General features: G+C 38.0%; 1 protein-coding gene across 1 annotated transcript in view; it reads left to right on the top strand.

Annotated features, from left to right (window-relative positions):
- LOC137255986 (uncharacterized) overlaps positions 1–11,584 on the top strand; it is a 29,391-nt gene extending 17,807 nt beyond the window's left edge. Inside the window, exons 2-6 of the mRNA XM_067793623.1 lie at positions 2,179–2,210; positions 4,239–4,355; positions 6,617–6,851; positions 8,343–8,424; positions 9,339–11,584. Of these exons, the coding sequence (XP_067649724.1) occupies positions 2,179–2,210; positions 4,239–4,355; positions 6,617–6,851; positions 8,343–8,424; positions 9,339–9,574 (702 nt within the window). The 3' untranslated portion in view covers positions 9,575–11,584. The remainder of the gene's footprint in view (positions 1–2,178; positions 2,211–4,238; positions 4,356–6,616; positions 6,852–8,342; positions 8,425–9,338) is intronic.
- The last annotated feature ends 771 nt before the right edge of the window (positions 11,585–12,355 follow it).

The following is a 12,355-nucleotide window of genomic DNA, read 5'->3' as shown; positions in this document are numbered from 1 at the left end:
GTTCTTAATTTATCATGAAAGTTTGTGTCACAATCTGGACTCTCTCAATTACAAAAATAACAGTCCTGACAAGTTGCTATGAGAACAAAGCTTTGTAATCCAGACGAAGCTGATATCAGTCTGTTAAATTAACATCTTCATTACTTCTGTTTACTATGGCTGATTAAATAATTCTGTAAACGCACATCAGTGCATGTCATTTAACAGGGTGGCAGTCTGCCGTCTTATTAATGGCAGATTACTTGCTTGTTTGTCAAATCGTTTTGCTTCTGCAGACTTTTTCCAGTGAAAATATAAATAATATATTGAGTATAAATAAATTAAAAAAAACTCTTCAAGTTGTTGGTTATCTTTGACAACAAAGGGAGGTAACTCATCATGAGTTGGTGGTTGGTGGTAGGCAAAATGTAGGCCATGTGCTCTTGTGAAAATGTGATTGTACAAAGTACTTTTAGTGTTGGCTGTTGGTCTATTTAATAAATAAACAATATGTAATCCAGACAAATGAATCGGTCCCAGATTCCAATGTATGCAGCTGTGTTGCCATGGTTACTGAATATTATTTGGGAGGAATGGAACTTATCCCACTGAGTTACCAATATCAGATATCCAGTTACGGTACGCGTCAGTGTTTGAGTCATGTGTGTAGTAGATTATGGATACAAGTCAGCAGGAATATATGTCACATATACAACAGAGCACATTAAGGGTGTGGCGTGATCATCCTTGTTGCAATCATTTCTATTTGAGTCTTGCTCATTTGTCCACCATGTGTGTGCTTATCAACATCCCAAGCTAAAGGGGCAGTGGAGTAGCTCAGTGGTTAAAGCATCCACCTATCATACTGAAGACCTGGGTTTGATTCCCCACATGGGAACAATGTGTAAAGCCTAGTGCTCAGGACGTTTCAGGCGTTCTTGTAGCATCAGGTCAATACAAGATGTATACGACATTCCTCTTAAATTCATTCATTACATTTTATGATTATTTCTAATGAACAATTTCTGGGGATGGGTTTTTGCATTTTCTGGAAGGGGTTTTTACTGGCAAGTTTGTGATTGACCTCAGGAAGATGTGTTAAAAACCCAGCAACTTAAACAATGCGCAGCGGTTCAAAATTATTTTTAAAAGCCACTTGGCACAGAGCAAGTGACTTAAAGAAGGTAACTGTCCTGACTTAATTTTCCATTTACCCTGATTATTATGACATAATCATGACGATGTAATTATGAAAGACATAAAACAATATGATATTTTATATTAATGCTCTGTGGACTGTTTTTTTTTAGAAGTGATAAATAGCTAAGAAAGGTAACCTTCCTTACTTTATTATCATTGTTAAGTTTAATAGCTACATTTTGAGCAGACATGAAATCACATCCAAGTGAAATTGCAGTTGAAACGGTAAGGAGAAATTATCCTGTAGCCCAGGCACAAGCAAGATGCCAATATTTCATTGCCCAAAATGAAAACTGACTAGTCCCAGGCGTCGGGTGATATGTTTCTTTGAATCCCTGAATGCAGTCTATCACAAGCTCAAAATTTTGGCAATCCCCCTGTAAGTTTTCTTCCCACTACTTGGTTGTAGTGGTGAGAGTGTCTTCTTATCACACCAAAGACCGGGGTACAATTCCCCACAATGGTACAATATGTACAACCGATTTCTGGTATTCCTCCTGTCACGTTATGGCTGAAATAGTGCACACTTGCTTGAAAGTATGTCAAGGTCACACACTCTGACCAAGTGGTACTGGTTAGCACCAAAAAGTATTCACCGTTAATTTTACAGTTGAAAGTTTCATCTGCTGATAGGAGTGTTACCTTAATGGGATGAGGCTCGGTGACGTGTGAGCTGGTGACTTATTGATCTCAAGTAGTCCGTAATCATAGGTGAGGAGAAGATGCTTGATTAGTGATTAGTGATATGGGCGTTGCACTGCCGTGCCAACACTCTTCAGCATCCAGGTAAAGGATTATAAGCATCAATCCAAGCTTGTGATCGTTGAACACAGCAATGTTTCCGTTTATCCATGTGAGTGTTGAAATACCAGGACTTTATTTAACTGAAGAAAATATACGTTTCTTCGTTGCATTTATAGACCTGTCATTTTGTTTTTAGATTTGTCATCTTATCCATTTGTCTGGTTTTTTTTATTGATTTCTTTTCTTTTGTTCCAGGCTTTAGCTGAAGACTGTGGGAATGGAATCCAGTAAGTATTATATTCATGTTGTTTGGTAAATGAATATCCAGTGGTATTTGTTGTGTGGTATTCATATATATTCATCAACAATGACATTTTTTTTAAGGAGTCCATTGTATAATTCTGATTATGTCATAAGAATATGTTGCATTGCTATTAAGCAATAACTATGGAAAATTTTAAAGTGTAAGTGGATTCAGCGACAATGGCTCCCATCAGAAACACATGCACAGGCAAGTCAACTGTTCACCTGGAAAAGGGACATAAGATATGTCATAAATACTGTTACATGAAAGAATTAGATATTTTTTTTTTTTGTCATTGGTGGATGGAAGTGACAGCATTATTTCTACCATAAGACGTAATGAAAGCTTTTGAAGACTGTGAATGTTGTAACTTTGATGAAACAACTTGTATCAAGAATCCTACGACACTTTAAATCCATTGTAGTGAATATTGTTAGCCTAGTACTCTAGAACTGTGTTCTTTGTTTGCCCAAATGAATATTCACTTTTTTTTTAACAAGGATGTATGGGGCAAGTTTGATGTGTTCCTGTTCTGAGAACATGAAGTCTGGTTAAACAAACATGTTGTAAATTCATCAGGAAAATTGTACATTCCCCCTTGTCACTAAAGAGGCTTTCTGACTTGACATGCACAAAGATGAGATATCTTCCCATAATACAGACCTCCCATAAGTCAGACTGCTTAAAGCACCGCACTTAATTGTCGGTTGCATGAGGCGTATTACCTGTACCCTTGATAATAATGGTATGTACCCAGATAAAAAGAAATCATTAGGTATTAACTAGTTTTATTAATTCATGTGACGAATTATTGTTTTGAAAATAAGACATTGCATCAACAACTATGTGTACATCAACATGTATTTGCCAGATCACATTTACTTGTGAATGTTTTCAAAAACTATCAAACATATGAGACCAAGCACCATATTATTTTAAGTCACATATTTCTCAGTTCATAGATAATACTTATTAGAAAGTCACTTGAACATACTCCAACTGCTTCAAGGAGCTCAAGATGTCACCCCATTCAGATTTAAACCAATGAAGATGCGGGTAACCTATCATGAGTAACCTGTACTTGTAGAACTACTAAGAGGTGTCTAACTGAATCAGAGGGTCAGGATTGCTGCCTTGGTTGACACATATCAGTGTATGGTGATTGCATAGGACGATGATCATGCTGTTGATCACTGGATTCTCTGGTCCAGACCAGATTATTAAGACTGCCATATAGCTGGAATATTGACAAGTGCGGTGCTAACTCACAAGCGCTCGCTCGCTCGCTCACTCACTCACTCACTCATGGTTAGAGGGTAAATCTCTACATTCTTCTAATGGCTTTAGAGCGGTGGCATAGTCTAGTGGTTAAGGCGTTCGCTTGCCACGCCGAAGACCCGGGTTGAATCCCCACATGGGTACAATGTGTGAAAACCATTTTCTGGTGTCCCCCATCGTGATATTGCTGGAATATTTCTAAAAGCGACTTAAAACTAAACTCACTCACTCTGATGGCTTTACTGAGACAGTAAGAAAAGTGTCACCTGCTGACAAGGATTTCAAACAAATAGAGTAAGTGTAAATAAGTGGCAATGCAGAGTTGTCTTTCCTAGTTATGCCAGGATCACAGACTGAGTGATTATGATCGTGGTCTATCAGCACCATATACCCATGGTCACAAAGTGACAATTCCAAATGCTCATGCTGTTGATCACTGGACTGTTTGGTCCAGACTCGTTTATTTAGAAGCCACCCAACAGATGAAGTAGTGTTGAGTGCAATTTTAAACAACAAACAAGAAGTGATAAGCTTTTAAACTCTTCCTGTGTCCAGGGGTGGTGGGGAAACCTGGAGGTTAAATCGTTCACTTATCATGCCGAAGGCCCAGGTTCAAATCCCCACAAGGGTACAATGTTTGAATTCCATTTCTGGTGTCTCCCGCCATGATATTGCTTGCACATTGCTAAAAAGACATAATAAAATCATTCTCATTGACTGTAATCTCTTTCAGCTGTTTTTCCCCCTACGCTTGCTGTTCTAATGTCAAGTCCTGTTGCTACGACCGAGATGCTCAAGACAATTTCCGCAGATCATACAAACTCCATATTTGGAATATGTGGTACTTCTGGTAAGAAAAAACAATTTTAACATTTCAGATGGACTTACTGAATAGTTTTAAAATGGCAAATAATTCTTCTTAAAGAGGTTGGATACCATGGTTTATGCTCATGATGTATGTGACGTGATGTGACAGTAGGAGTGCATTCGCTACAAAGCAATACATTATAAATAAAATCTCTTTTTCGTTGATTAATCAATATTTTTTTTATATATTCGTGGGTTATTTTTGAAGTTACTTAATGTGTCAAATCCTACATGCTGCCTAGAATATTGATTTTCTTGTATTATTCCATATCAATGCTGAAATATCTTCAAGAAATATATATACAGAATAATGAAAGTAAACAATTTACATTTAAGAGCACTTTTATTGACATATTACCTTTTGCAGATGGCGCCACAGGGTGCACCACTTGTCAAACAAAAGCTGTGGTGACTTGCTATTTTTATTACTTTGGGATATATTAGATTAGGGACACATTTTCTACAAAATTATATTAAATTTAGCAATTTCGTGACATTTTAAGATTTTGTATGCAACCTCCTTGATACATGAATTGCCCCTCTCAAAGTCATGTTTGGTAATAGCACAGCTCCTAGGATAGCAACTTTTGTGTCACAAAATGTCAAGTCTGACTGATGGTGAGGAAATACAAAGAAAATTTACAATTTATAATTTCTTCTTTTCTTTTTTTTTAAATACCTCATTAAATAATTCTTGGTTTTGTGCATGCTGTGTTTATGGCTTTTGTATCCTGTTTAAATGAAGACATAAACAACCAGTATGACAACAATGGAGCCCTTAGACACCAAAAATGAAGCATACAATGTTCTTGATGACAACTTCTTGTTTTTTTGCCTTGAGCAGGGTTTCAATTAGGAGATAGACATACTGTTTTGGAAAAACATATGTTTTTAATGAGATTATAATAGGTCAAAATTTGATTTAAAGCTGAACATGAAGCATTTTGTTATATACATTCTCTACTACATTATTAAGATTTTCAAAAAAAATATACACTTGAAAAATCAGAGGTATATAACATGATTATAAACCTCTGCATGACTTTAATTTGACCAGTCACTATCCAGTATTTACTTAAGTCCAGTTAGAATCTATTGTAACCTCTTCTCCAGCAGTTTTGAACATGTACCTGTGTAATTGGCGATTAAAAAATCATGATTTTCGACCCATGAAGTTACTGGTTAGATCTTCAGCAGCCCATTCTTGTCGCAAGAAGCAAATAGCAGAATTAATTACTGGTAGTCATGGCTGAACTCAGTACAATATAACTACAATTTACAAATACAGTCATTATGTTATTATTGGGAATTAAAAGGAAAGAACAACAATCCTGTCATTGAATCATTGTAGTTGTCAAACAGTTTGTCTATAGATGCAGCATGCATGGCTTTAGACCAACGTTAGAATATTTGAAAAAGGATATTGTCAAGAAACATTTCAGCAGGAATTGAGTCAGTGTTTTTTCAATATTGGTCAACTTTACATTTATTACTTATAATCCTGACTATAACTAGAATGTATCAACCAGCTGAACTTTTTTTTATTTTTTATTATTATGACCATTTTCTGCATGTTTGCTTGTATCATAAGATATGGAAAAAAAAGAATCTGACTCACAGGCTTGGTTGACAGTGTGACACATCATCATAAATTGTGTAGATAGATGCTCATGATGTCAATCACTGGATTGTCCCTGCTTTCCCCTGCCACGATATTTGAATATTGCTAAAAATTGCGTAGGGGCAGCCTAGTGGATAAAATGTTTTGCCAGAGTCAAGGGTCGGATTACACATGATGTGTGAAGCCCTTTTCTGTTACATGTGTTATATTTGGGATTACACTTTCTTAGTAAAGTACAAATTCTAGAACCCACACCCTCAGAGTCAGGCACCTAGACGCTACCACACAAAGTCACGCACATGCCTCTCGCTTACCTGGTTGTAACATGAGCTGTTGCTACGCCCTTGTCACAAATCTTGGAGTATCAAATGAAAATAATGATGGTTTGTTAAGCAACTTTTATGTTTTGTTGACAAAAATTATAACAGAGTTGCAGAGTTGGTGAGTTTTTTCCTATTTACTTTGGTGTTAGTTTGAGTCATTTACAATTATTTGTTTTTGAGTTAGAGTGCAATTCATAGGTTAGATTTTGACTCAAATGGACAGGAGACTGTAGACTGTTGACCATGTAGCCATGAGAGCCAAATTGCCATTTTCTGTATATATTTTCATTCTTGATATAGGTTCGTCATCATCTTCATCATGATGTCCTGTTTTGGTGGGTGTGGCTACTACCGCCGCCGTCGCATGGCAACACTTCACCAGCAGCGACAGCGAGCGCCAATTACCACAAGACGGACCAATCACATACGCAACAGCAGCAGTGGCAACAGAACCTCTCAGTCATACTTAGCCTACGTCGGCCCTGCTGCATCTGAACCTCCAGAGATCTCGTTTCTACCTCCGCCCTACTCAGAGGTGTGGCCATGCTTATTTTATTGCGGAGTTATCTCCCTTAGACATACTGTTTTGTTGTGTTGGTTGTGGCTCGTAATATGCAGACTCATAATCAGTTGTAATTGTAAACCCCACCTGAATGGGACACATTTGGCAAACGAAACTGGCATTGATTATCTGTAGTGGAAAACCTAGGATAGATCATTCTCATTTGTTTTAATTCTTGAGAGGTATGCTGTCACCAGTATATGGGAGATAACTCTCATTTGTTTTAATTCTTGCCATGTGTGCAGTCACAAGTCTAGGGGAAATACCTCTTGTTTGTTTTAATTGTAGCCTGGGTACCATCACTAGACTAGGAGATGTAACTTTCATAATAAGCCTCTTTATAAGTTTATACCATGGTCAAGACAATCAATCTTCCGAAGATCATTCATTCATATTTAGTGAATCATTCCAATGCTACTGTTTAACTTTAATAACTCGTCAAGTTCAAGATTCTACTCACTTTGGCAAGTTTTTACATGCTGTGGAACATCATCAGATTCAAAATTTTCTCATACTGTCCACCAGCATCCAACAAATATGTATCACAGGACTACGGCTATCACAATCTTAAGTTTACATGTCTACATTACTTGTCTGAAAGTTAATACATACAGGTAATAAGCTTGTCTTCAGAAACCCATGGACCCATGAAGATCCAGTTTAGAATAGGCCTTCATCAACCCATGCTTGCTACAAAAAGTGACTATGCTTCACGTAAGACTAACAGGATCGGGTGGTCAGGCTCGCAGATTTGGTTGACATACATGTTATCAGTTCCCAATTGCGTAGATCCATGGTCATGCTTTTGATCACTAGACAGTCTGGTCCAGACTCACAGACCGCCGCCATATAGCTGGAATATTGCTGAGTGTGGCGTAAGACTAAACTCACTCACTCACTCTAAAGTACACCATCAGAATGCATAGTGTTCCTTTACATTTGATAAAATTAACACATTAGGACGATATCTGTTCTGTAAATTTGATATCTGTTCAGAAGGCATGTTTTCTGATTAGAACACTTGTCTATTCCCCAACTCTTACAAAAGTCCTTTCGCGACACAGGTAAAAAAAATATTCTCAGTGATAATTAGAAATATACTAACTTTAGGTGCTTTCTCGAGTGCATTACCAAAACCACATTTACTAAACTCACTCACTCAGAAACCTATGCTACTAACAGGTTCTGGTGGTCAGACTCACTGACCTGCCGATGCAAGTCATTGTGTCCCAGTTTTATAGATTATGCACATGATGTTGATCACGGGATTGTCTTATCCTGAGAGTTATTTACAGACTGCCATCATATTGCTGGAATATTGCTGAGAGAGGTGTCAAACAACAAACCATCCATCCAACCTTGGGTGCTAGCATGAGTCTAATTCTTCAGATATAGGCCTCTTTACTAACTGAAGTTACTATGATGCTTTGTGCAGGTATTCAAGAAAGTTTTCTTTTGGTGCAGGTGTCCTCACATCCAGGGATGTACCCTGAAACCAAAGCTGACCTTCCACCTCAATATTCAGTCATAGCTGCCAACTATGCAGGTATGTTCAACAGTTCGACAATCTTAACACACTGACTGACTATCATGAGTATACTCATATTATATTAATTCTGGCAGAATTGGCCACAACAAGGTGTCGCAAAGCTGTATCAGTGGTATTTTAAAGCAATCTTCACATTTTGGCAAAACAGGCGTTCTTTGTTACCAACAGGAAACCTTTGTGATTTGTGCCTATTTTTGCAAATGTGTGAACCTTGTTTTAAAATATCACTGATGTAGCTATGAGATAACTGATAGTGGCAAATTCTGCCAGAATAATACAAACATACTTGTGATAGGCAGTCAGTGTGTCAAGACCAAAACTTTGATGCAATGGAAAGATTGTATGTAGTCATTGCCAGTGATTCTTGGCTGCGTTATATCAAAAAATTGTTAAAATATCAGAAGATAACTCTTGACCTCTGAGTCTCTGTCCTGTCTGAATGAAGTGTAAATGGTATTCTGTTGCGTAGTATCTTGCACTGTGGTCTGTGAGTATTTGGGTTAGACTTAGTCCTCAGAAACACATGGTCGTCATAAGAGACGACTGACGATATCAGGTGGTCATGCAGGTCGAAACTTGCTATTGTATCCCATTTGAGTAGACTGATGCGTGTGCTGTCGATCACTGGATTGTCCGATACAGACTCGAATATTTACAGACTGCCGCCATACAGCTGGAATATGGTAAAGTGTGGCATCAAACAATCCAAGCATTTACCCACAACTCTCCTATACCCAGAGTTCCTTCACAGTTCATATAGTGCGTCACTTGATTAGAATCAGATTCAGAAGCTCTAATTGACTGAAATATGGACTATAAGGCTTACTGCATGAGTGACTGATTTGATGAATTCTTTATGATGAATGCATAGCAGCTCAGTGATATTTCGCTCCATTTTCTTCTACTCACAGGTAGTCACTCACCACCAATGGCCTTAAATGCTCAGGATCTCGCAGCCGGCACTAACAATATGCCCAAACCTCCCCCATACAGTGAGGTGGCGGAACCAGTCAGTAATCCAGCCCCACAACTGGCTGAAGCTAGTGCTTCTCCAACCAATCAGAACACACAGCAAACATCTTGTGAAGACTCAACCAATCAGTGTTCAACCCAGGCCCCTTCAGCCAATGACGGCACAGTCAACTGAAACCCAGAGATCAACCACTGCCCGTTTCTTCTGCTGGCTGCTGTCATGATTGACTTTCAGTTGATATGAATTATAATTTGGATGTATATTGGATGATGTGATATTTCCAATGATATTGCCACAATCCTCAGTTTGGGAAGAAGATCTGATTGAAGAATACTATTTACCTTAAAGCTATTTTTGCTTCATAGATAATGACCAGTCTGATACTGTCCTAATGATCCACTGAATTCCTAGCCATGGTAAGGTGGATATCTGTGGATTGTTTTAAATCCATGGATTGTAACATGGATTTGCATGAGTCTTGTTTAAACCTGTCTAAATTGCATGGTCACAGATGACTCAAGAAAGAGCCAGTCTCAGGACGATTCTATTCCTCAGTTGCTTTGCAAGACCTGTCATTGCAAAGAAGACAAACACCAAGAATGTCTTGAAAGTACTTGCATATACTTTGTCCCTGCGGAACCTAAATAGAATAATATTTTTTATTCAGATTCTTTCTTTATTTAGACATATTTCTGTACAAATTCCTCAAAATGATATCTGGGTTACAGAGCTCACCATTGCTGCCCTCTGTCACAACTCCTCACAGTACTAGGATGCACACAAGTATGCATGGAGCCTGAGTCACAACTGGCTCATCGTTATGTCCACAATGATGAGAACATTGTACCCACTTTGTTGGGTTTACAGGAAGTATTCTAGTACGGATCAGGGCTAGGATTGGTTTTTCGGCAACCCATGCTTGTCTTAAGACGTGACTAATAAGATTGGGTTGTCAGACTCACTGATTTGGGGGACACATGTCATCATATCCGAAGTGCAGAAATTGATGCTCTTAAGCACACTGACTGTTTTTGCCTAGGTGATGCTTACTTTGAAGCATTCTATGTAGAACATTGTTGGATTTTCACAGTTCACTGATACACCCATGGACATACTTGAGTATCTCGAATGTCAGATGGCAGCAATGAAAACTGAAAAGTAATCGCACGTCTTGTCAGAAAAGTCTTTCTTTGCAATTCTACTAAAGGGAGATATTTGGATCAGAGTTATCTTCCCTTTGCTAATCTTGCTTTTCTTGTGAATCACCTGTTCTGGAATGCCTTTGGTTATCATGTCCAGATTAGAAGTTCAATCTTCTATGGGATCATAATGTAAGGATTGTTTTGTATGCATAATCTGACTGGATGAAAACAGTCCCATGTATTTACATTTCCTTAAAACCAGAAATCCATTCTTTATGATTGTAAATATAACAATTTTGTCATATGCATTTATCATGAAGTTTATCCTTGTGCTACAACTGACTCGTAATTGGTTGTGTGATTTAAAGTGTACATGTTGTTAATGTACATAATGTAAGTTCAGGCTTTTAAACTGATTCGAGTCCTGACTTGTGAACTATAACCCCATATAGCTATGATATTGAATTCAGGAAACAATGAACATTAAAGATAAATAATATGTTGAAAGACAGTGAATTTTTGCACTTTTAATCCCTACTTTTAATCAGATATTGTGCATTTAGTCAATTCTGTGTTCATAAAGAGACTAGTGAAATGTTTGGCTTGCAGCATCTACAGAATTTCTGTTTATTTATGGTGTTAGTGGTGATTGTGAAAATCACAAAATATTTCTTTGGCATAGCGTTACTGTCAGGGCATTTGTTTGTCACACCAAGACCCAGGTGCGATTCCCAACATGGGTAGAATGTGTGAAGCCGATTTCTGGTGTCCCCCTGCGTGATGTTGCTGGAATATTGCTAAAAGCAATGTAAAACTATACACACCACTCACTTTTTTATCATTTCTGATAGTGATTTGTATCAAAATGATAATTATGAGATGTAGCTCAGCATTATGTTATTGGAAACTATTTACCTGCAACCTGATCATTATTGCTTTTTCGGATTATAATCTCCTGTGTGTTTAAAGTTAGCATTTGTACCATACTTAGCCCTAACTCACAGAATTATTATATTTACTACTTCTCAACTTTTTTGACATAGTTCACTTCTGGGAACTGCAGGTTTTCAAACCACATGCAACCATTCAACGCCCTGAGTCACTGTTGTTCATGTGGCCCAGTCGTCACAACATCCCTTGAGTTGTGTCCCTTTGCTAAATCTAGATTTGCTGCCAGTTCTGTTTCTAGGATTGTCTGCAGCATGTATGTGTACATTGTAAACATCTCGCTTCCTCTCCCCTCCAAATAACGCAATAATTTAACAGGCAATATGTCAAAACTTGGGTTTAACACAGGGTGCCATTCAACTGACCCATCTTAGCCTACGCCTATCATTAGACTCTAAAATCCCAGTCTTATTTTGACATTACAAGCTGTTAGCTCTTCCATTAACTGATCTTACCCTTGTCAACCATAAAGCTAAGATCCAAAGTCTCTCATGACCAACTTAGGATCGCTGTAATCAATCATAGTGAAGTCAAACTAGCAGCTTTTATTTTTCTGTGTGAAGAAGTGAGTACTACACCATGAGCATGTTTTGCTAGAATGTTCACTGATTATACTGCAGTAGATATATTATCAGATGTGCTTGTGGCAAGGTACGGGATGCCTCATCACGCCTTGTTTATGCTGATTGACTTAGTTCAGCCACATTATGCTTGAAACCTATAACTTGGTTCCAGAACTACTGCCATCATGTGCAAAGGGAGTTAACTCAAGCCTCGCAATTTTCTGTATCTGCGATGAAAGTCTCAATCTTAGAAACCTGTGAAGGTCCGGGGTAGAATAGGCCTTCAGCAATCCATGCTGGCC

The sequence above is a fragment of the Haliotis asinina genome, chromosome 11 (assembly GCF_037392515.1).
Source record: "Haliotis asinina isolate JCU_RB_2024 chromosome 11, JCU_Hal_asi_v2, whole genome shotgun sequence".
Taxonomy (NCBI): domain Eukaryota; kingdom Metazoa; phylum Mollusca; class Gastropoda; order Lepetellida; family Haliotidae; genus Haliotis; species Haliotis asinina.
This window is presented reverse-complemented; position numbering and strand designations above follow the sequence as displayed.